General features: G+C 35.8%; 4 protein-coding genes across 5 annotated transcripts in view; 3 read left to right on the top strand and 1 right to left on the bottom strand.

The window, feature by feature from the left end:
- The window catches only part of LOC117299888 (PMS1 protein homolog 1-like), a 31,973-nt gene extending 21,226 nt beyond the window's left edge, over positions 1–10,747 (bottom strand). The window contains exons 1-2 of one of the 2 annotated variants that reach the window (XM_033783477.1): positions 10,732–10,747; positions 9,303–9,453 (exon numbers count right to left, since the gene is read on the bottom strand). In XM_033783477.1, the coding sequence (XP_033639368.1) occupies positions 9,303–9,443 (141 nt within the window). In that variant the 5' untranslated portion in view covers positions 9,444–9,453; positions 10,732–10,747. Of the gene's footprint in view, positions 1–9,302; positions 9,454–9,487; positions 9,512–10,731 lie in introns of those variants that run through there. The other variant, XM_033783478.1, reaches the window with a different exon arrangement.
- Positions 5,897–6,932, top strand: LOC117299891 (branched-chain-amino-acid aminotransferase-like protein 1). The gene has a single exon (XM_033783480.1). The coding sequence runs from the start codon at positions 5,897–5,899 to the stop codon at positions 6,824–6,826; it is 930 nt and encodes a 309-aa protein (XP_033639371.1). The 3' UTR covers positions 6,827–6,932.
- Positions 10,748–11,214: 467 nt separating the features above from the next.
- On the top strand, positions 11,215–19,613 carry LOC117299945 (ORM1-like protein 3). Its single transcript, XM_033783561.1, has 4 exons — positions 11,215–11,281; positions 12,847–13,139; positions 13,893–14,041; positions 14,997–19,613. Exons 2-4 carry the CDS (start codon positions 12,936–12,938, stop codon positions 15,130–15,132), a joined length of 489 nt encoding a protein of 162 aa, XP_033639452.1. The 5' UTR covers positions 11,215–11,281; positions 12,847–12,935; the 3' UTR covers positions 15,133–19,613.
- A 1,065-nt stretch (positions 19,614–20,678) lies between these two features.
- LOC117299879 (integrin alpha-8-like) overlaps positions 20,679–24,647 on the top strand; it is a 75,402-nt gene continuing 71,433 nt past the window's right edge. The window contains exon 1 of the mRNA XM_033783465.1: positions 20,679–21,365. Within this exon, the coding sequence (XP_033639356.1) occupies positions 21,196–21,365 (170 nt within the window). The 5' untranslated portion in view covers positions 20,679–21,195. The remainder of the gene's footprint in view (positions 21,366–24,647) is intronic.

Raw genomic sequence — 24,647 nt, 5'->3', positions numbered from 1 at the left:
TAGAGGGTATGGCATGTTTAGTACTGTAGTTGAGATAGAGGGTATGGCATGTTTAGTACTGTAGTTGAGATAGAGGGTATGTCATGTTTAGTACTGTAGTTGAGATAGAGGGTATGGCATGTTTAGTACTGTAGTTGAGATAGAGGGTATGGCATGTTTATACTCAATTTACTACAATAAGCAGAGTAACATTTACAAAACTATTTGTTTTATTTATCTATTTACATTTTAAAACAAGTTAAAACAAACATGACCCCAGTGAATGATTTCCCCTGTAAAGCAGGGAAAATTCTACACAAAATGTGTCACTATTCAAAACCAAATCATCATTTCAGCACAAGAGAAATTGTACTGGTCATCAATGGACCATTATTCAAAAGGAATAATTATTGACTATAAGTTGGATTCCTAAGCTGAAGTTACTTTACAAAGCCCTTCTTTACAAAACAACAACATTTGTCTTCCTTTTGACAACTCAATGTTAAATTGCATGAGATTCCTGAAAAGTGGGAAAGACTTGAACATATTTTTATTTTTTATATAAAACATAGAGCACTCATTGAAAATGTAACAAGTTTAAGAAGTTACTAGCGGGATGCCGCGCTTCGCGCTGCACCCCGCTAGATGAGGAGGATTCTAGTATACAAATGTTGTAAAAGGTAATGTGGGGGAAAGGGAGGTATTCTTACAGGTAATAATCATTTCGTAATATTGGATTAGAAATTGTATTTATAATCGGTATGGAAATTTGTCATTAATGTTGTATTTTGATAAAAATTTATTGTTGAGCATGCACAACTTAGTTGTGAAACGTCCCTCCCCTCCTCACCTTCTCTCTTGCGTTCTCCAACTAAAGGAATTGGTGTTTGTTTCTGGAATTGAGCTTTAATATTGGGGATGGGTATTCTTGGCAATGGTGGTACTTGGCATGATATGTAGGGTATTTCGTAATATTATAATTATAATAATAACCCGTTTTAGTGTTGATCGAGCGGGCCAACGCATTATCCGTAATGTAGATTATGTTTCACCTCTTTTACGCATAGTTTTAACTCTTAAGGCTTTTGTCATTGTGTCAATTTTATCCACTGCACTGAGTATTTCCCAGCTAAGATGACTGTAAGGGTAATAATGCTTAGTCGACTAAAAATATAGCGCGTACACTGCTCCAATGACAACTTATTTTATTGTGTTGAGCACATTTGGTATAATTCAGTTACACTTGGCAAAATGTACATCCTGAGTCCCGCCCAAACTGCTTTCATTATAGTTACGAACTTTGTGAAACATTTGCCTTGTTATTTTGAGGGTCTGTACGTCCAGTTTGGTTAATTTATATGGAGATGGGCCAATCGGACAATGTATAACACGCTGAATTTGGAATCAGCAGTGGTATTTGGTTCCCTTAGCAACAAATCCATAGTCACCGATAGCCACGGATTTGAGTGGTCTAAGTCTGGTCTCCCCCTTCAATAATTATCACCGCTGCTAATAGCAGAGGAGATATCCGACTAAAAAGGCTTGTATGAAAGAGGTACCCTCTTTTAAAACAAACTCATAATCACAGCCACTAATAGCCGCAGAGTTTATCTGACTGAAAAGGAAGCTTCGAAGAAGTTCTGGTATACAGCAGATACAAAAAAAAAACGCGCCAGTTGGTATGGACTTTAACGACAAAGTCAATTTCTGCAAAATTGTATTGAAAATAAATATATTTAATGATTGGTTGCTATAACTGTTGAATGATTTTTGCTTTGTTTCCAATGACGTGTACACGATTTTAGAATCTAAGGCCCCATTCATCGTGATTTATTGAGCGTACGTCCAACGACGCATACACAGTTGTCTGAGCACCAAATAAAGCGAGTTTTCGGAGCATGCTGTGCAACATCTAATCTACTGTTTTTACCACCGCTTTTGGGAGTAACAGAGCGTCAGCCTAATTATGTTAAGTTTATTCTCATATCAATTAATTCTCATGTAAACCCTGTACAAACTAAAATAATAGAAACGGTAATTTTATTGGTCTTTAATAACTACTCCTACATTCTCTCACTTAATTCACTTTCAGAAAACATTTGCCTAGTTATTTTGAGGGTTTGTATGCCAGCTACCCCTACATCCTCTCACTTAATTCACTTTCAGAAAACATTTGCCTTGTTAATTTAAGGGTTTGTAGGCCAGTTTGGTTAATTTTGTATGGAGAAATTCGTAAAAAGTACCCGATTCAGCTGCACATGAGGGCTCTTTCGAAAACCTGACGGCCGATTGCTTAATACAAAACGGATTTGGCAAAATCTACATCCTGAGTCCTCACCAAACTGCATTCTAACAATTTTGTTGCTTCAGAACTTTGAATGGAATGTTCATTTACAGCTTCAAAACAGCCGTTGATGTTTCACAAAGTTCGTAACTATGAAAGCATACTATTCTTAAATGGTGATTTCATGTACTCTTTTGTAGGTTTAACTGGCAAAACCTCTACAATGTATATGAAAAGAATCAGTAATGTATTTACTTTCTTTTTGAAAATGTTTCAACTTTTGCGTGTATACGTTGTGTGTGAGGGATGACATTATGGACTGTACCACTAATGGTGCAGAGTTAAATGGAACAAATAAAGTTTCACAACAATGGGTTGCTGTTTGATGCGTTTAAAAAATGCTGGAAAGTTGGGTAGGCCTACATGAGTGACTTAATTGTAATAAACACATATGTAACAGATGCATGTATTAAAGCCTAATGTTTTTTATTAAACACGCGAAATTAAACCCCCCTGTACAAAATGGTATATACACAATGCCATTTACCACTCTGTGAAACATCAATGAGTCACTCTGGAATGTTAATGGGAGTCCGAGGTTGCCACCCACTTCAAACCTAAAGGGGTGGCTCTGTGTGCAGCCTACAGCTTCCCCGCCTTAGACCAACAGGTGGCCCATATCAAAACCAGACAACCACACATGTAAGGAGATATCGCTCGTGACTCCAGCCAATCAGACAACTCGTAAGAGGGAGTTCGGTTCAGGGTTTTGTAGACTTGCAACCCGACATCTGTAACGACACAACCGTGTTGGAACCACAAAGATGCCATGCCACTGGACCTTCTAATTTTCAATCCAATGGTTACGCTTTGAATAGTATAGATTTTGTATTGTTTAAAAATAAAACAAGACTTGGTACATTTAGAAGTAATTTTATAAAAAGACACTAAAAAACCACTATATAACAAAAACTTAATATTGCTTCTGAAGTATTTGCTTTTTGACTTCAATCTTGTTTTCCTAATGAATTCTGCAAATGTACAGGATTTCAATTTTGTTAATGTCAATAAGATAAAACTACAAATAGTAAACTTGTGTGTGGAATGTAAAAACTTGTTTGGAAGGAGTGATGGCTTTGAAAAAGGCGGTGTGGTCTTGACAGTTCGAAAAGTGTACTCTGCTAATCTGGCTCATCTTTCTCCTGAAAAAGAGCGAGTCTACTCTTTGAAATGTTAACACCACACCAGCTCTTTTCAGAGCCAACACTCCTCCCATAAGGCCAAGTAAAATAATTAACATGTTGCACGTCCCCCCCTGCCTTGATCTTGGCGGCCGCACCGATTTTTTTATTTTTTTTTATTTTAAAAAAAAACTTTAAAAAATAAAAAAATATATTTTACAAATGGTCGACCCTCAAGTCTCATCTTCTTATAAATGTATGCATAGCTTCAAACGCCACTCTATCATTTATTTGCTGCTCGATTTGTACAAATAGTTTCACCAGTGACATACCAGACTCCAGTTTAATAAAATCTGTAGGCACAAAACTTGCTAAGCACTGGTTAATATTGCTTAGCAGAAACAGGCTACCAGCCAACATTCTATAAAGATTACTTACATTGATGTCACTGGTGCCGCACTTTTGAAGTTCAAGGCCTGCTATAGTTACATGTACTTCTTATCTTCAAGACAATGCAAAGTTTCAACATGGAGGAAGAATCCTCCATGGTTTCATACATCATTAAACGTCAGTGACTCAGGGAATCTTAAGATTAATTAAAATTTATTAATGTTGGTTTTCTTAAAAGTGATTCTAATAACAGAACATATCGAGTTGTGATGACACGTAGCCGAGCGGTCTAGGGCGGTGGACTTAAGTTCTGTAATTTACAGAATGTGGGTTTGAATCTTGACCCGGTCAATCGCAACACCTGTGTCCTTGAGCAAGACACTTTATCACTATTGTGATATCTCAAACCAGGAGTACAAATGGGTACCTGTCTGTTAGAGCTGGGGAGCAACCTATGATAGACTAGCATCCTATCCAGGGGGAATACAAATATTCACAGTCTTATTACTTCCTAGGTAAATCTTGTCTTGCTGTAAATTCTACTACTGCATAGTAGTTTTTTTTTAAAAGGTTTTCAATCCTCAAAATTATCTGAAACGTCAGCTTTGCTATCTCTTACCTGCTAAGCTCTGTGTTTAACTATTACATAACTTTATCTGTTATGTAAATGAATGGATATAGGATGAGTTGGCACTCCTTTCACGATCCAATGCATTTCAAAAGACTCAATTAAGTTTGGTAACAGCGTCTAAAGTCACCAAGTACTTTTTGCCATCCACAATCCAATGCATAAGACTCAATTGAGTTTGGTAACAGCATCTAATCTCACCAAGTACTATTTGCTTGCATTGGAAAGTCTTGGCCTTCCAATCGGTAGTGTTAAGTGACTGGTGGAGGTTCTCACAGTGAAGGACAAACTGGTATGTATTTCTCATTCTTTGCAAGTAAATGTACAACTGAAACAGACATGATATATAGTCCCTGGGAAAAAAGTTAAAAAATCATGTTTGAACACAAGTTCATAATGAGGGTTTAATATACTTTTCGGGCTATTTATCACATTTTTCTGATTTTTCCAAGAGCACAACAAATCATTAATCAGACTTAAGTAGGAAGAATATCATGCCTGTATGTAAGATAAAATGAAAGCTAGTTTGATTGAAAAACACAGCATGAAAAAAATAACTCACTGATTGCAGATTGCTTTACCAATCAGAATAATACCAGATATAAATGCAAAATGTTATTTTTACTGGCTTCACTTTCTGCCCTAGCAGAGCCTTCTTAAAAGCATATAAAGCATGCATGAAGGAACACCTACAGTCTTCTTTTCATTTCACTGACATGACTCATAAAGTGTTACCGTTATATCAGTTTCAAATTTCTTTACACAGTCCTTTGGGTTTTATTGAAGATTGCAAGATCTTTTGAGCTACAAGGGTTGGGTAGTAGAGGTCAAACAAGGCAGTGTGGTGTGTTCAATAGGCCCTTTTCAAATCCATGGCTTCGGCTTTGGCTCCGTTCGGCTCCGTTCTCTCGTATGAAGCCCCGAGCACATACACAAAGTTTATAGCGTAATTGTCAAAACAACTGCCTGGCCAAGCTAGCCTGAGCTGAATCTGTAGCCGAAGCCGTGGTTTCCATAGTATGGTCTGCTTCTCCATATTCACAGGGTCAAATATGTTCTGTTGAATTGTCAATGTAACCAAAGACAACGAAATATGAACTTTTGAGTTGAAAAGAAATTTGTTCACTCTAATTTCAAAATGAGCTAAGCTGTGCCTGTCCTTCACTTTAGATTATCTTATCAACCATAGGTTATCAACACAGATTAAACATTGATGTCAAATGTCCTCTACCTCCAATTGTAGCCAATTAAATGCTTCCAGCATTTAAATATTTAATCAAAATTTAATTTCCTTTGTTTACTGTACATACATTACACAAGTGTAATGTTTCATTTTCTTTGCAATTTTCTTTTTTGCCTTTACTCATTTCTTCTTCTCAGTGCAGAATCTTGCTTTCCAGTCCAAGACAAAAAGGAAGACAACTGACTGTCATCATGGCCGACCAAATCAAAGTCATTCTCTGGGCGTGTCCTCGCACCGTCTCATCCGCTTTCTTGAAGTGTATGGACAAACTTCCCGATTCTAAAATGCTATTTGAGATGTACAGCACGGCAAGATTCTTTGGACCAGAGAGACAAATTGTATCAAACAATAACATGGAGATGCCACCAGAGCCTGAAGTAATCACCGAAAAAACACCAGAAGAACTACAGAAAGATCCTGGGTCTGGTTTCCATAGCTCAATCTGTACTTATAAATGGCTAAAACACCACATGGAGACAGGGTACCCTGATAAGAAGATTATTTTTGCCAAAGAAATATCTTTTTGTCCAGATGGGAAATTTGAGTATCTTCCAGATTCTGGCTACCGTCATGCTTTCCTCATCCGTAACCCAGCCAAGGTCTTTCCATCTTGGAAGAAACTAGTAGTTGAAATGATGAATCTTATGTCAGTACAGTCAGACAATAAGACCAATATATCACTAGATGAAGTGGAATTTGACCAACAACCTCCAGAAATACTTCCCCCAGGAGGTAGTTTCAAAGAAACCTATGATTTATATTCCTATGTAAAAGAGAAAGGTTTAGACCCAGACCCAGTTATCTTAGATGCAGATGATCTTGTGAATGATCCAGCAACCATACTTTCTGGTTTCTGTAAGACATTAGGGATTCCGTACAGTGATGAGTTACTTAGCTGGGATGCTGGAGTTGACGTTGTTAAGGACTGGACAGTCAGTCAGACATTAAATAATATCATTAACGATAGTGACGGTTTTAAGAATTTCCGAAATGGCACTTGTTTTATGAAGCCTCAGGTCCAAAGCCAAGAGTCTAAGCCAGAAGTTACAGCTGACCTACAGCGCTTGATTGATATTGCTTTGCCATACTACACAAAGATGTATGACAACAGAATCCAGTAAAGTAGAAGGACAAGTGTCCTAATATTAAGTCTGAATATCCTATATTACGGCCTAGTGTCCAATATTTTGTTGACTGGGAATGGTCAATTGCAGCAGTTCTTCAGAGGGCAACCAAGAAAGCAACATTCCCCCAAAAAGTTGAGACTTAATTTGTTTACGTTTTTTAAAATATAATACTAAGACACTAAATAATCAAAAAATAACATTAAATCAGTATCCTTAACAATAATAATTTAATAATAATAATTAGACTAGCATTTTACTACTCTATCAATGCGCTTTAAATTAGTGCCCTGCTCATTGGGCCAAAAATATTCCTTTTTTAGCTCCCTGAGGAGTATACAACCTGGGCAACTGCAGCGCTCCAAAGGCTTTTTCATACACAATATCAACCCCTACCCTCCCAGGTACTATAGGAGTATACAACCTGGGCAACTGCAGCGCTCCAAAGGCTTTTTCATACACAATATCAACCTCTACCCTCCCAGGTACTATAGGAGTATACAACCTGGGCAACTGCAGCGCTCCAAAGGCTTTTTCATACACAATATCAACCTCTACCCTCCCAGGTACTATAGGAGTATACAACCTGGGCAACTGCAGCGCTCCAAAGGCTTTTTCATAAACAATATCAACCTCTACCCTCCCAGGTACTATAGGAGTATACAACCTGGGCAACTGCAGCGCTCCAAAGGCTTTTTCATACACACTATCAACCTCTACCCTCCCAGGTACTATAGGAGTATACAACCTGGGCAACTGCAGCGCTCCAAAGGCTTTTTCATACACAATATCAACCTCTACCCTCCCAGGTACTATAGGAGTATACAACCTGGGCAACTGCAGCGCTCCAAAGGCTTTTTCATACACACTATCAACCTCTACCCTCCCAGTACTATAGGAGTATACAACCTGGGCAACTGCAGCGCTCCAAAGGCTTTTTCATACACAATATCAACCTCTACCCTCCCAGGTACTATAGGAGTATACAACCTGGGCAACTGCAGCGCTCCAAAGGCTTTTTTATACACAATATCAACCTCTACCCTCCCAGGTACCCTGGCCAGAAAAAAAGATTGATAGTGATTAGTGAAGTGTGTTGCTTTTAAAGGACACATTTGTCATGACTGGGAATCAAACCGACACCCCATGACTTAAACATCAAAACTTGATTTTGATGCTTTAAACCACTCGGCCATGACACCTATTCGTTAATTTGATTTGATTTTATTTATGAGGAAGATTGATTCATTATGTTCAGTAAGATATTAAATAGCTTAAGTTCCATTTTTGCCAAGGTCATTTTAAGTTAAATCTTTACATAACATGCCTCCTAAGCATCATTTTTAAACTAAAATATTCATTTTATTTAATACATTTTAAATTCATAGTTTATTTTAGGGACTAGTATTATTTTAATGACTGAATTTTTGATCCGACAAATGCACCGTTTATTTCACTTTGCTTTTAATTAAAAAAAACTCACTGTTTTGACACTTACTGATGACTCATTTTTTTGTTTCTGATCTATAGATTTTATTCTTCAAAATACTTTTGATATATAATCAAGGTTCACAACTTACTTTCTGTTTCTACTTTCTACACTCACTGGTGATCAGGAATGGATGTGATCTTGAGTAGAAGTTCGATGATAGAACATCACATGACAAAGTTCTTTAAAAATTAAAGCCCCCAAATGAAATCATTGTTGGCACAAAATCCAAGAAAATCTTCAAACACCAAAATCTGACTGATCATTCATGATGCCATGCCTTGAGTTAACCCATGGCACCACAGCTATAAATAAACCACTTTGAGTTAGGATGGGTTATATGCCCAACTCGACTTAGGATTAATCCTAGCGTTTCGTGAAATCGACTGCAGGGTATTTTATACATGGAAGAAATAACAGCTTTATAAGGCAGGCATTTATAAATAAGTCTCTGTCTAGTAGACATCTATAAGCATTTGCCCGTGGTCTCCTCCTTGTACCCAGCTTGAATCACTGGTACTCCCACCTCAGCCCATCCTTCTAGTGTGAGTGCTACTGCTTTGAGTTTGGCAGCATCACAATCCCAACATTCTCAAGGGTTGATTTCATAGATACATGTAGGTCTATGAGAAGTTGTTAAAAACTTAAGGCAAGTCTAAGATTAGACTAGTCTTAAAGCCTAATTCATACTTCTTGCGCATGCGAAGGCAAAGCGAATGTTGACGCCACAAATTTGCAACAATTCAACTCCGTTCAACTTACTTGCGAATATCGCTCCGAAAGGAAGGATGTGACTTCAAATTCACGTCAAATTCGCATTGCATTTGTATTCGCAGGAAGTATGAACCTGGCTTATCTCTGTGTAAAATCCACCCCAGCGAGAATTTGGTCAGCCGATCGAACGATGGCATCCTTTTTAGTTCAGGAAAAAAGTCTGAAAAACCCTCATCTCTAAAAAGCTGTCAGAAAAGATTTTCTACTTACCAATTTGACTTCAATGTTGTCACTTTGTGCATCTAATGAGTTCTCTACCAATTCCTTAACGATGCTAACTATAGAAGTAATAACCTGGGAGCTTGATACTAGACGTACTGTATCCGATGGAAGCTTTTGTAGTGAAGACATCTTACTTGCTCTGAAATAACAAATAAATACAATGAGTTCTCTACCAATTCCTTGACGATGCTAACAATAGAAGTAATAACCCGAGAGCTTGATACTAGACGTACTGTATCCGATGGAAGCTTTTGTAGTGAAGACATCTTACTTGCTCTGAAATAACAAATAAATACAATGAGTTCTCTACCAATTCCTTGACGATGCTAACAATAGAAGTAATAACCCGAGAGCTTGATACTAGACGTACTGTATCGATGGAAGCTTTTGTAGTGAAGACATCTTACTTGCTCTGAAATAACAAATAAATACAATGAGTTGTCTACCAATTCCTTAGTGATGCTAACAATAGAAGTAATAACCTGGGAGCTTGAAAAAACAGCTCCCTCTTAAAGCCATTATACACTTTCGGTACAGAAAAAAAGAAAAAATTTCACAGATTTACAAATAATTTACAGGGTTTACAGAAGGTAATGGTGAAAGACTTCTCTTGAAATATTGTTCCATGAAATGCTTTACTTTTTGAGAAAACATTAAAACAATATCAAGTCTCGATAGCGAGATTTACGGATATATTTTTAACATATGTCATGACACGGCAAAACGCGCGGAAACAAGAGTGGGTTTTCCCGTTATTTGCTCCCGACTCCGATGACCGATTGAGCCTAAATTTTCACAGGTTTGTTATTTAATATATAAGTTGTGATACACCAAGTGTGGGACTTGGACAATACTGTTACCGAAAGTGTATAATGATGGCTTTAATACCTCCCATCAATTCAGACATAAGGTTTATCGCGATTCAGAACCGCATTACGTTATGCGCACGCATCATGGCTATATCTTAGTGTTGGTTCAACAGTGCCTCTCTTGATATTTTGCTATTCGCGATAAACCTACGTACGAGTACGACCAATCATCAATGACAGTGACCAATGGGAGACTTTCTGGGACGATAGAGGGCAGCAGACTTACCGGGTAAATCCATTGTTCTCAGAATTATGCGCATGTTCAGAACTACGTAAACAATGGAAATTTACCCGGTATGTCTGCTGCCACCTAGCGTTGGAAAGTCTCCTATTGATTGAGTGAGGGAGCCCAGCCTATCCCAAGGACCCAGCACAGTATCGTCAGTATCCCTATTTCTATTTAGTATTTGGAACTTTTTATTATAGTTATACGTAAGCTCACCTAGTCCTACTCCTAGCACTAGCAGGAGAGTGTTTATTCAAATAGTACATAATACCATTATTGTCTTTTTATTGCTTAGTTAGTGTAGAATAAAACAATAACAAACCTGCATGATGATATGTTGTTTTGTGTTCACTAACTTCAGTCATATCTCCCGCGCGCCCTCACATGACATTTCAGAGACAGGCAGAATGACGTCACCGAAGTAACTTCAATGGCCCTTTAACCCCTCCATAAACAATTTTGATTGGTTAGTTTTTGATTTTACAAAATGTAGCCAAGACCTATTCAAGGTCAAAAAATACTTTTTGATGAAAAAATTAAATGACAATTTATCTTAACAAGATTATGTTCTTAAATCAAAAACTCTGCTGCAGTATATTTAATATTAAAAATTGATATAAACTGTCACTATTTGCTGTATTTTGGATTAGAATAAACCAATCACTGATTAGCTTATACAGAAACAGGAAAGTTGCGTACACCACTTTCCACGACGGAGCGACGGAGATGTCAACACGTAGTCTGGTGCGTTTATTGCTACTTTTTACATGTACAAACAAACCAGCATAAATGTTTAATAGAGTCTGGGTTTTTTTTCATACAGTGTTATACGCGCTGTGTGTGACGACGAAGATGTGTGGAAAACACTGAACGTGAGTTCTTTTTAATTGAAATAAAACTAACTCATACGATCAGAACATAATATTTTTTAATATAACCAGGTCTTTGCATATTATTCGTAGGAAAAGTTTTCGTATGGCGCCACCACTTTTTCATTCGATATAAAATAATATAGTATCTAATTTACCTGATTGATATATCCCTTTTTGTAAAAATTAGTGAAAAAGTGGTGGCGCCATACGGAAAGTTATCCTATTCGTATTCAGTTATTTATTAAAATGTGTACAGACTGACAGAGTTATTAAGAGAAATACGGGTGTCATTAGTCAATGACAGTGTCTACGCTCGTTCACGGAAGTTCGATCGAGTCGTCAACTTCCTGTCTGCCTTCGTAGTCGTGCAGTGTGGAATCCCTCCGTTTTGATTCAAGGCGACGTGGTTTTAATTAAGAAAATTGGGTAACCAGACGCTTAACTCACTGAGTCACAGTACAGTAATACACTCTTCTTGTCAGAAATTCCAAGACTGTTAGTGTTGGGTTCAATGTTGTAAATTTTTGCACTGACAGTGTGACAGCGACATAATGTGTGAAAGCGTAAAAGCGTACGCGCGCCCAGCACCGCAATAACGGGATCTATCTACTGTTGTCTACACTAACCTCATACCTCTTATCTAGGAGTTGGAAGCGTGGAGATTTTTGGGAATAATGTCACCTCAGTGACATATGGTACATGTATGTAGCCCACACTGTGGAGCTGTAAATAGACAGTTTCATCAAGTTGATTTCACGTGTACCAACACACACACACACACAGCCCCGAAATAAAAGACTGAAATGTATTAAATCATAACTCACATTTTGTACAACTCACAACTATGAGACTTGACAGCAGGCAGGAGCATTCTCTCCTCATGCTTACATTTCAAAAATTTTGAAATCGGATGAATATTTTCTGAGATATTGTAAAAAATAGAGAGCAACGACAGAAACCGGATGCTTGGCCCCGCGTGCAGCGCCCATTCGTTTGTGCATGACGTCACCTTTGAACCCCGTGGACAATGGATTTCGGAAATCTTCGGAAAGCGCCGAAGAAGCCCGAAGACGTTTTTTTGCGATGAGGGTTTTTTGCGATGTTAAAAGCGGAGCCATTTACAGCTCAACAGTGTGGGCTAGACCTATTGATAGAGTTATTGTGGACCAATGAAAAGTTAAGTTAAAGATATATATGAAGAAAATATAAAAACAACTTCAGATTCCTAAAACAAGCAAAAACATGAACATTAGTTGAAGTTTTATTTGCAGAGAAGCTTTATTATTTACAGGATGCCAGTCACCAATTCAGTGCAATAGATACCGGAGTTCATGCTGCCACCAAAAGTCCCCCATAAGGTTTATCGTGAATAGCAAAATATCAAGAGAGGGTGCTGTTGAACCCACACAGATAACGGCCATGTGTGCACACCTCGTGCATGACAACATATAGCGCAGTCGTCAAATGCCCCCTATTACCCACCGCACATTGCGGTTCTTAATAGCAAAAAACCTTATTGCTAAGTCTAATTAGTGTAAATTTGTATTTGGGGATTTTGTTTACAGAAGCTGTATAGAAAGAAACATTGCTAAAGATCACGTACTACAAAGCATTCGGAATATTATCTTCAAGTATCCGAGACTAGATATCGAATATGAAGATATCTGAGCAGACGAATGGAGGCACCAATGGAGTAGCCGGTGTTGTGATGGAGTCTAACTTCCACTCATGGCTTAGTAGCAGAGGAATGTGGATCTCCTACCTTATCGGGATTTATGCCTTGCATTTATTTTTCTTGTGCCTGCCATTCCTGAATGTGGCCATGGTGTGGACACTCACAACAGTTTCACACAGTTTGGTGAGTTTTATTGTAAAGTTTTCAAAGTTGGCCTAAATGCGGAGCACTTCTTGTTAAGCGGGTAGGGGACGTTGGGATTAAAAAAGTGTACGGTAGATAAGTCAACTTGGTTATTCCAATCTCTCAATCATACGTCTCTCCTCAACAGCAAAATCCCCAAATCCCTTATTTCTTAATAACCTCCACTTTATTACAATTACTAATATTATTTTTAGAGTTCTATCGCACACTGCTCTTCACATGGCATGTATAATTTCACATCATTACATTAGTATTCACATTGGTATTGTATATTTCTGTAGTATTTTAATCTTTGCATACTGTGAGTATAATAGTGGAGGTTTGCAGTAGCACCATGTGTAAATCTATTTAGTTTTTTAGAAGCATATTACTTGTAACTGTGTTGGCTACATTGGCGAAACCTTGAAAATGAGAGAATGTTATAGCCAGGACAACGATCAAAGTAGCGAGATGAGTTAGAAAGGAGTTAGCCATCCAGTTACTTTCTTATGATAATAGATGCTCAACAAGAGGTCCCAACAGACCTTGAAAGGAGTGCCAAACAACAGAAACAAACCAATTAACAAACCAATTAACAATAGTTGTTCAAGGAAATTATCCAATAAGTGGACAAATAACTTCCAAGCTTTAATTTGTGTTTGTTGTGTTTCCTTGGGGCTTTAATAAACTTGGGTTGGGAAGCCAAAGAAATTAATCATTTGTACCTTTTGTTTTCTTTTATTTGTTGTGCAGTTGATGTATTTGCTCTTTCACTACATCAAAGGAGCTATATGGTCAGACAGCCAAGGTACAGAACGCTACTTAACACAATGGGAACAGATAGACAATGGAGACCAATTTACAACTACAAGAAAGTTTCTTACTGTCGTTCCTATTATTATGTAAGTATAAATCTACTCTTTGCATGAGCATGGTATGAATTGCAATCTTAGTTCTTTCTGAGGTTGGTGTGATGAGCTCAAAGACCTGGTGGAATTTTCATATCGAGTCTTAAATTTGAATGACATAATGTCCACGACCATTTCATACTTCACTACGAATTGCGAAAGTACAGGGTGAGTCAAAAAGAAGTTGACTGGGGTTGGTACTTTTTTTTTTCAAAGCAAACAAATGAAACTCAAAAGTTCAGTAAAGCATTTATTAAACAAGCACTCTCTCCTGCTTATTAGAAACAATAATGAAATAAATTGATCGTTCCTAAGAGAGTCAGAGGAGTTATCTCGACATTATTAAAGGTACTCATTTTGCAAGCTTTCCATGGATTACTTGACAAAACAAATGAATGACCTTTGCATACCCTTTGCTACTTAATACTCAGATGTTTAGATCCAGTCAAGCATTAACATTCCATGGACAGCTACAAACCTGAGTGCTTGCAGTCAAATGGGCATAACTTCATTTAGAAATGATCAATTCGTTTCATTTTTTTTCTTCTTGAGATAAGCAAGAAAGCATGCCTGTTATATATGCTTCACTGGGGTTTTGAGGGTCAGTAATTGTTTTTTTATTGTTTTTTAATCGCATATCTTGGTCAACTTCTTTTTGACACACCCTGTAAAGCATTTTCTTATAACTCTCATTGTCCAAATAGAAAATCTGACATGAACCGTCACAAATATGATGGTGAATTGGTATGAAATAAAGAAGTTGAGGACTTTTTCTGGAAAGATTATCATATCCTGCCACAAATTTTCCACTAAATTTCACCAAAAGAAATATCTCATTTGAGTAAATTATATCTCTTTTTTTTACAAATGAACAGGTGGGTGCATGATATGAAATTGTTTTTCTTTTTCTAGGTAGTCATTTTTTGTGTTATGATTTGTTTAATTTCAGGTTTTTCCTGGCGAGTTTCTACACAAAGTACAACACTGTGCATTTCCTCATAAACTGTCTCTTTACGTTGATCATTGTTCTACCCAAGCTACCAATGTTTCATGGGGTCAGAATATTCAACATCAATAAATATTAGACTGTCTGCTGCCCTCAACTTCATGGTTAGTCAAGTTACTTGTAAGGGGCTTATTTATAGTAAACCAAGTCATTGCTGATAGCTTAAGAATGGAATGATTCTTTGGACAGGAACTTAAACACATTAATATTTTTGCTAAGCTGAAATAAAAACTGGAAATGCCTCCATGTTCATGGTTTTACCTCAATTTAAAGCCAACTTGTTTTGTGTAAGGTTTGGTTGTTATCCTTAATTATGATCAAAACAACTTCTTAAGAGTATTACAACTTGAAGACTAATGTTTTGAGTTGTGTCAATGTAGCTACTTTCGCTGTGACAGTGTCTTATGGTATAACTCCCCTAAGCCACAAAGTTTGTTCTTTTATTCATGAGATAGTTACCTTAATGGAGTTGCTTCAACAGACCTCCAATCTCATATGTGCATTTCTCTGATTGTTCAATGAACTGTCCATTCATGTTCTTCTATTCCTCAATTTAAACATGAGCAATGTAAGTTGAGAGTAAGCCCCTTGCAGGTGACAAACAGACAGTAAAGTCCAGTTCATACTTCCTGCGAATGTGATCTGAATTTTGACGTCACAACCCTAGTTTTGCTACAAATGTTTCGCAGGAGTTCCCCACATCCACAGGTCGACTCTCCGGAATTATTTGTTGTTTTCGAATTTGTGACATAATTTCTTTTACCGCATTCGCAGGAAGTAAGAACCATTAGGATGTGTGGGATATTATTTGTTTTTTACCCTTTACACTGATCTGTATTAAGCACTGTATACTAAGTACTTTCCAGATTCCTGTTTAAAAAAAACCACATACATATCACTCGGGTGGGATTCAAACCCAAGACTTTTGTAATGCTGAAGCAGAAGTCTTACCTCTATACCACTGAGTTAATCTGGTGATGAGAGGCAATTCATAATCAAGTGCGTAACATTTTAATAGATTTAAATTTTGCATGGGAAGTATTATTTTGTTTTTGCTCATCGTTTTTTAAAATCATTCTGGTAACTGCTGCTACGGGTTGAATTAAATTGAGTTGAATTGAATTGAATTGAATTGAATTGAATTGAATTGAATTGAATTGAATTGAATTGAATTGAATTGAATTGAATTGAATTGAATTGAATTGGGTTAACTCGGTGGTTTTGTGATAAGACACCTGCTGTAGCAGAGAAAGGTTGTGGGTTCAAATCTCACCCGAGTGATATGCTAGTGGAATTCTTTCATCTGATTCGGGAAAGTATGGAGTATATAATGCTCAATACTCATCGGTGTAAGGGCAACAAAAATATAATATTCTTTATTCCTGATACAAATTTTAATTTGTATCAGGAATAAAGAAAAATATTGGTCAAGGCAGTGTTGCTTATGAAAGTTACTTGTAGAAGACAGACAGATGGTAGCACTGCCCTCCTAAAACCACCGCCAATAATTATATCAAGCTCCCCATCAAATGGTTTAAATGTGAGATTAAAGGATTTTAAGATTGGGATAGAGTAACTTTAATGGTAACTGGTAAAGGCCCTTTATGTATAGCCATTTACCATTGATGTCTTTTTGATTATGAATACGCTGTTTCTGAAGTTACCACTGAATATTTGTAACCCTTTATGCATTTTTTGCCAGCATGTGCCCTCAATCTTCTCATGTTCTCCTTTCCTATGTGTATCACTTCACATCAAATTGTTTGGATTTGGATAAGATTGGAATACATGGCATTGTGATAAGAAGGGCCCAATTTCATAGAGCTGCTTAAGCACAAAAAATGGCTCAGCACAACCAAATTATGCTTATCAGAATATACGATACCAGCCAAATTACTGTGCCACATGCACCATCTCTGACTGGTGTCCTGCTCATTTTTGCTTAGCAGAAATGTGTCAACTAATATCAGTCGTATGAAATTGAGCCCAGGTATTAACTGGCCCATTCCAGTCCTTCTGAATCCTTCACTTTGGCAAATGGAAAAGAGAGAAGGATTTGGACATTCTGTAATTTTCAAAGTGAACCACATGTTTTTCCATAGATGTCACTTGATGAAAACTATGATTGAACTTTTGTTAACAAAGTGAAATATTTACCATCAAATTTAATTCACTCAGTCAATTTTTCTCTTGTAGTATTAGTAACGCTAAATGTTATATAAGCACATGAGAATGCAGTATTATATTTAATATACTCCATCTTGTCATTTGAAGGGTCTGTATACCTTTGTTTTTTGAAACCCTTGAAATGTTTCAATCTTGTATGAATGGAGATTATACAATAAAACTAACCCTTGAAAACTTCATTTCAAAAGGTTTTTGAGATATCGGCAAAAAATCTGGAGTTAATAATCATGTCCAAGCGGAAAGAACAATCCTTTAAAGGAATACACATCATTTTAGAATCGTTGCTTAAGAAACAATTCTTATATTCAAATTTTTGGGGGGGATAAAAAATCATATGTTTATCCATAACCGCAGTACTACAAAATATTTCTCAAAATGCATATATTATCCAAAGCTACGTAAGTTTTGACATTAATTTTCAGAGTCATTACCAAATGTTTACAGACCTTTAATATAATAAGAAATGGAGGATCTAATTGAAAGTACCAGTTTATTTAAAATTGAAGGGTTGTCCTGATTCCAGTAGTTCAGTTCAAACCAAAGTGATTTATTGGAGCGAGTAAACTAGTTTAAATTAGATTTTTTTTTAGGGAAAGATAATAAGAGTACTACAATGTATTCCGAATTACTTAGTTTAAGTGGATTCTGGAGACCACTGAAAGGCATTTATCATTTCACCTTTTGGACACTAGGTGGCAGCATACTCGGGTTAATCCATATCCTTCATGCAGAGTTCAATCCAATTGAAATGTGACTGGGTTTGGTTGCACATGGACATTGCAAACATTTACAATTATTAGCTTTCATTGATCGAGATTTGTAGTAAGCATTTATTTCATCGCCTGAAATGAGATAAAAGTGCCGCTTGCAAGAAGCATATTGTGTTTTCTTTGGACTGAATTGTTTTTTTGTTGTTAATTCACCCAAAGTGGAAACGAACCTTCATCTGGGCACAATATCATAGAGCTGCTCAAGCATAAGAAGTTGCTATTAAGCACAACAATATTATGCTTACTAGAATAAGAATCCAGTTAAAATTGTAACTGGTATCCTTCTGATTTTGACTTAGCAGGAAAATGTTATATAAGTACTTTCTGCTTTTGTAGAAGCAGCTCTATGATATTGTGGGTGATGGATGTATGTATTGTATATTGAAACATGATTTTTAACACACTAATAACTTGTAAATATAGACTTTGAGAGACTGTTATTGGTGAATTTTACTTGTAAATTCAATTGAAGCTTTTCACATCGGTGTTTCAACATACAATTTATCTATTTTCATCAATTGCTATTAAACAAACACTATTAAATTAAGTTTTTCATTTTGTTCATTCTTTACAACACTGATGTGATGAACTGTATGAGAAAGGCTGAAATTTAACGCTCCAAATTCTTTCGGAATAAATTCCTTTTGTGTTAACGTTAAATAAATCTCCTTTATAAACATTGTTATTATTTGAAAAGGTTTTTTTTGTGCATAATTATTAGACAAGATGTTGCTTGTATGAATTGTTATAGATTTTTCTTTTAATAGGCAAAGTATCCTATGGTTTATGGAACTGCTTGATTGGTTCAATCTTAACAGTAAAACTCATATAGTCGCGTTTTTGAGGTATAACTGAAAATCAGAAGTGAATATGTCCACGCAGGAAGAATAATCCCTAGAAGGAATAAAGGTTCTGATAAGTGTCACTGCAACAGAAAAAAAAATTGTATCTTTTTACATAACCACATTAATTATTGAAGTGAAATGTTTCTCAAAATTCTTTATACTGTTGAAAGCTTTTGTAGGCTTCTTTCCGAAGGTTTTTATTGGCATAAATTTTAAGAATGATTCTAAAACGTATACCTTTCCTTTAAGGATCAACATTTGTGTCCAACTGACCTGATTAACCACGCATGGCAGGTCAGCTGACATTCTCCTTGAAGGACTTCAACATTTTGCTCCAATGACTTCAAAATTTAAACTCTTTTCTATTATAATTGTACTTTATTTAAACTTAAATTGTATCACAATTATTGGTTAGCCTAAGAGGGGGCCATGACATTCTTGACTGATTACTGTATGCTAAAAAAAGGATTGTAAGAATTAAGTAAGATAGTGAATAATAATAGAAAGAAAGAAAAAAAACCTGTTATTGTTTACATTTTGAAATCACCTTTGATATATTAACGTTTATTTTAAAGTTCTTTTTGTGTAAAATCTACCTGAACATTCAAATTAAAAATTGACAAGTTTCACTTGATCTTACCTTTATATTTTTATTTTAAAATTATTAAGTTCTTTTCTGTATGGATCCCATTGCAATGCATTGGTGGATTTGTAGGTTTTAAACCCAGGTGAAATAAAATGATGACTTTCTTCTCATACAACTTTCTTCTCATACAAGGTTGACATAATTCTTTTGGTTGGTACCAGGAGTGCGTTTATGGTCTTTACCAATAACTGATTTGGTTAAACTAGCTGTTGGTTGATCACTGGCCATTGACTGAAACGGTAATTGGTTACAGCCGCAACAAAAAGCATCTTGAGAATTGAGATAGTCTCAGATACTCAGCTGATGCTAATTTCAAGCCAGGGTGTACTTTTGGTAATTACTTTAAACAAGTTCATGCACATAATAAAATCACTTGGTAAAGTGCACTGGGGAGTTGTTGATAGAATAAACACATTGAAATTGAAATGACCCCATTTGAAGGAATGTAGTTTTAGAGAAAGAGGTAATTTTTCACCCCAAAAATTTATATGAGAAAGGCTTCAGGCATGAAGCCTCTCTCATTCATCTAAAAGCACACAATAGTTATACAATGTTATCTTTATTGTGCATTTTTCATTACTTTCTTGCAACTTTGCTGGCTAATTGAGCCAAAGCTTCCAACAGCTCAGGATAGGCTTGAGTATTGGGATAAACCAAATTAAGGATACTGGTTTTGACATTTACCAAAAGTACACACTGCCTTTAAACACATGTTCAATAACCTGGTTTGTTTTCTTTTGTTGACAAGTTTGTTAAAAAGTTTTAAAAATTAAAAGAGTCACATTTTTTAATGAATCACTGTTATTGCAACCTTAATGTAAAGCATTCGATTTACATAGATAATCAAATATTTATATTAAAAACAAGGGAAGAATATTCTTGGTGCGAAAATATGATAGTTCATTTTCCCCAAGTAGTTTTAAAATAGCCTTTAGTGAAGAAACAAAAACAAGAACCATTTTCCCTATACTAGATTTTTCCAACGAAAGACAAATTTAAAAGTTCTTTCTGCATTTTAAGACAAACCAACTAGCTATTGGTCCTTTATTTATTTATTTTCTGTTGGTAGTGCAAAACACAAGAGCCTCAAAATGAAGTGCGCCCTCTTGCTGTCAAGGATTAATGTTTACGCTTCACTTCACCGTACCGCAACGCGTCATTGAACATTGGATGCACTTTGAACACACGTGCCATTGAAAATAAAACATCACACTTTTACATGCATTTGGGTTATGGATGACTTGAGCAGCCATAAAGCAGACAATAAGAAAATGCAGCTGGATTAGTAATCTAAATATCAAAAGGACAAAACTTGTCAGGTGTACGCTTGCATTTCAGCCGTACCGTTACGAAAGAGAAACTTTATGCAGTTATTGTGGGGGAGTGCTCTGTCACTGAAGAGTGTACGAAGTTATCAACTGCTGCCTGCAAAGTGAAAAGTTTGGGAATTATAATACGACCGTGGTGTGTGAGTGTGGCACATTGGCCAACGTAGTGTTGCTTCATTCGTAAAATCCGTCCTTCAGTAAACAGATATGGTTTACTTAAACTGATCCGAAGAAGTAGCACTAGCAGGCCAACAGCATTAATAAAGAAGGAAGCATCTAATTGAGCAATTTCCATCGAACTTCAAACCTGCCAAATACGTGTCTGGATACAACGGTGATCGCACCAGCGGGACAGTGGAAATAACAATGGGGTGCCTGTTGAGAAATCTACGGCGGTACTTACAGCTCGTGGCCGGTCTTGTAACTTTGACGTACGGGCAGAATCTGGACTTAGAATGGCCTATAATTCACACGGGACCAAGTGGGAGTATGTTTGGTTATAGTGTTTCTCTACATCGAGAAGGCAGTACTGACTGGTAAGTTGACTTTCATTTGGTTATTCGTGTTATTGATTGTTTTTTCTTAATTTGTATTGACTGATTGATTAAATGTCTGAATTTGTGAATGTATTTGTCGAATGTATTTGTGAAATGTTGCATAAATTCATTGAGAGAAATAATAAGTCATGACTGAATGTTGAATGTGTGTCAGCATAGAGTAGAGTAAGGTGTCAGCATGGAGGAAGGACATTAATTTTTCCTTCTTCCATGGTGTCAGGTAGTCAGTGCTGAGGGAGTCAGGATCATCTTGGATTTGTTTACAATTTATTTTGTTTTGAGTTGGTGTATAGAAAAATAGAGTTTTTAATGTGACTGACAAATTTTAACTGCGATTGATCTTATTATAATTTTCTGAATGTATCCCTCAAATAAGATTGTAAATAAATGTATTGTATAAGTAAAATAAACAAATAAATATAATAAATAAATAATTAAAACAATTTTTTTATAAAAAAATGAATATTAATTAATCGTTTGTATTTTTGGATACAAAATTACAATAACTATGTAAATCAAATGCAAATGGTCAGTGTTAATTTTAATAATGAATAGTAATACAGATGATTTTGTATTAAAAATGTTGTTTTTATTAATTTGTTTGATGTTATAAAAGGCTTGTGCTAGTTTTGCCACTAAACAGTAACACTCCCCAGCAGTAGCCTACAATGTGGCAGACTTCATAATCGTACAAAAGTAATTTGCATAGCAAATGTAGAGTATTCAGTTTCAAAGTTGTAACTAGGAAACAGGATTAAAACTTCAACTCAAAGTAGTTTTCATAAACTTGTATTATAAAGTAGTTTTCCCTGTCCAATTTATTATAAAATATTGTGAAAAACATTCCGTCAAGTCAACCACACTTTGCAGTGCGTTGTCGGTTCTTGGTGAGTTTCGCTTCCAAAGCCTATTCAATCTCAAGTGTAGCCCTTTTTATTTAAACGCTTTAGGCATTCTGAGCAACAAAGCGTCATGAATAAATACCCCACAGATTTGGCCGATCAGTTTTGAAAATCTTAAGAATTTATCAAAACAGTTAGAACTATGAATATTTGGTTGCACAGAAGCGATAAGGAAACAGTTGAATGCTGTATGGATTTGACGTTGGCTGGGTTCGTCTATAGATTATTTCCGATGCTGGAGGTCAACATAAACATGAAGTGGATTCAGCTCAATGGACTGGGGAGTATTACTAAGCCATTCCTTAGGGGTTCCAACCAATGGTGGAAATCCATTGCATCATAAATGGAAAAATGGAAATAAAACTCTGTCAGTGAATGACAAATAATCGCTTGGATAAAATTTCATTGGAAATACTGTTCTGTGGAACCCGTAACCATGGTTTTATCGTTGGTCATCATCGTGATTAATAGTCTGTGCATAATTGTGGTCAAACTTACTTTGTGATGAACATCAATCAATTGAATGAAATTGTACATCGGTAAATTTGAGTGTATATATATGTCATCTTAATTCTTGACATCATTTATTGAAATCTGAGAGGATAAGCACTTAGCAGTTGTTTTTAATCACAAGTAATGGTTTGTTTACTTTTTATAAGTTATATTTGATCATGTTGTAAAACAAATTACTCATCAATCCTAGGAATAATTAAGAAAATATATTTAACATATTGATATTTTGCCTTTTTTAATCCTGTGTGTAGGGGGCCTACAGAAAGCCTAATTTGAATAAAATCATGAATTTCACTAATAGACCCCTATAATGTTTTAAAGTATATATAGAATTTTTTAAACATCTCTTGTAGTACCGCTACAAATTGATTGATTAGGATAAATATCCAAAAGAATTTGAAGCAAAAATTGTACAAATATTTTATTAAATAGGCTAAGCAGTGAGCACCTGAGCCGTGTTAGATTGAATAGAGAGTTAGATGGCATATGTTTTGTAATGCGTAGTGCTCAGGTTGTTGTCTCTAATTGGACATGGATGGCAAAGATCTAATTGAAGGCCTTGGGTGCTTATTATTGAATTATATGTCAGGTATTCACAGAATTTCAACGTATTCTGGGAGATGTTATGATCAGCATTCAGCAAAGGTGCTGTTTTATGTTTGCAGGATTATTGTAAGAGGAAGGTTTAGAAATGAGACTTTTCAATAACATCAGGGTCATGGTTGTCAATTGTCATATTCAATATTGTGAGCAAGAGGGGTGTCTTTTGGTCACCCTGTTTTATTTGTCATTTACATGGAATTTTTTGTATTTTAAGCGAACAATTTAAAACACAATTTTTAAATTTCTAGCAAATTTGTAAACCCTTGTTTGTTATACAGGTTAATAGGTCAACCTGCATACAATTATATTTTTAAAGTCAATGACACAAAATAGGGAACCAGTTACACGGAATACAAAGATATAATGTAGTTGCCATTTTGGCTGGTAGTAGTGCTGGTTACCTGTCTCTGAACGAATCCAACAGGTCAATGACGTTGACCTTGTTAGTTTGAGGCTATGCCATTGATAGATTAATGGAGCGAAACCCACAAATACTTCATCAATGAGTCATTAGTCTTAACCTTGATCTCTTGATATAAAGAACTTTGTTCATTTAGGTGTTAATTCTTTTGTTATAAGTAACCAAACAACAAATCTTTGATTTCACAAAACAAACACCTTAAACTGGCTTAATTGCATAGTTTTAGCCAGAGGGGTGTTCGACACCGTGTTTTAAATTTGAACTGCTGGACTACCTGTTTTTAATTTTTTATTTTTAGGTGTTCTAACAGCCGAACAACTATTGTTATTGTTATGTTTTTATTTGTTTTTTTCCTCGTGTTCTTCTTTCCCTGCGAACCTTCTCCAGCAAGTTTAACTATAAAAATTAACGTCAGGTTGTAGAAAAAGTCATCTTTAAGGTTCAACGTTTTTAAACTACGTCATCACGTAACGTCCAACCGAACACCGTGTTTTTGTAGTTAACAAAAATTCTATGTCTAGTATTTATTTATATTTATTCATTTATTGATATCCAACAGCGGATAGCCGCAACTTACAGGAATCATTAAAAACTATGTATAAATATAAATATAAATACAACAATATATAATACTAAAAATTACACAATATTGATAAATGAACATTATAAGTAGACAAAAATAGTACACCGAAACCCACATCAAACAGACCAGGGAACGCCACTAAGTACACAAACACACATCGGACATTAAAAAAAACATATGTAGTAAGAATACGCAAACAGAACAACACACAAAACCCCAATTAAGTAAATAAAATAAAA

Source organism: Asterias rubens, chromosome 15, assembly GCF_902459465.1.
Source record: "Asterias rubens chromosome 15, eAstRub1.3, whole genome shotgun sequence".
NCBI classification, from domain to species: Eukaryota; Metazoa; Echinodermata; class Asteroidea; order Forcipulatida; family Asteriidae; genus Asterias; species Asterias rubens.
This window is presented reverse-complemented; position numbering and strand designations above follow the sequence as displayed.

Coding starts and splice junctions, on each gene's coding strand:
- LOC117299891 (XM_033783480.1), top strand. CDS start 5,897: ATGGCCGACCAAATCAAAGTCATTCTCTGGGCGTGTCCTCGCACCGTC.
- LOC117299945 (XM_033783561.1), top strand. CDS start 12,936: ATGAAGATATCTGAGCAGACGAATGGAGGCACCAATGGAGTAGCCGGT. Junction 13,140..13,892: donor CAACAGTTTCACACAGTTTG/GTGAGTTTTATT, acceptor TTTGTTGTGCAG/TTGATGTATTTGCTCTTTCA. Junction 14,042..14,996: donor ACTGTCGTTCCTATTATTAT/GTAAGTATAAAT, acceptor GTTTAATTTCAG/GTTTTTCCTGGCGAGTTTCT.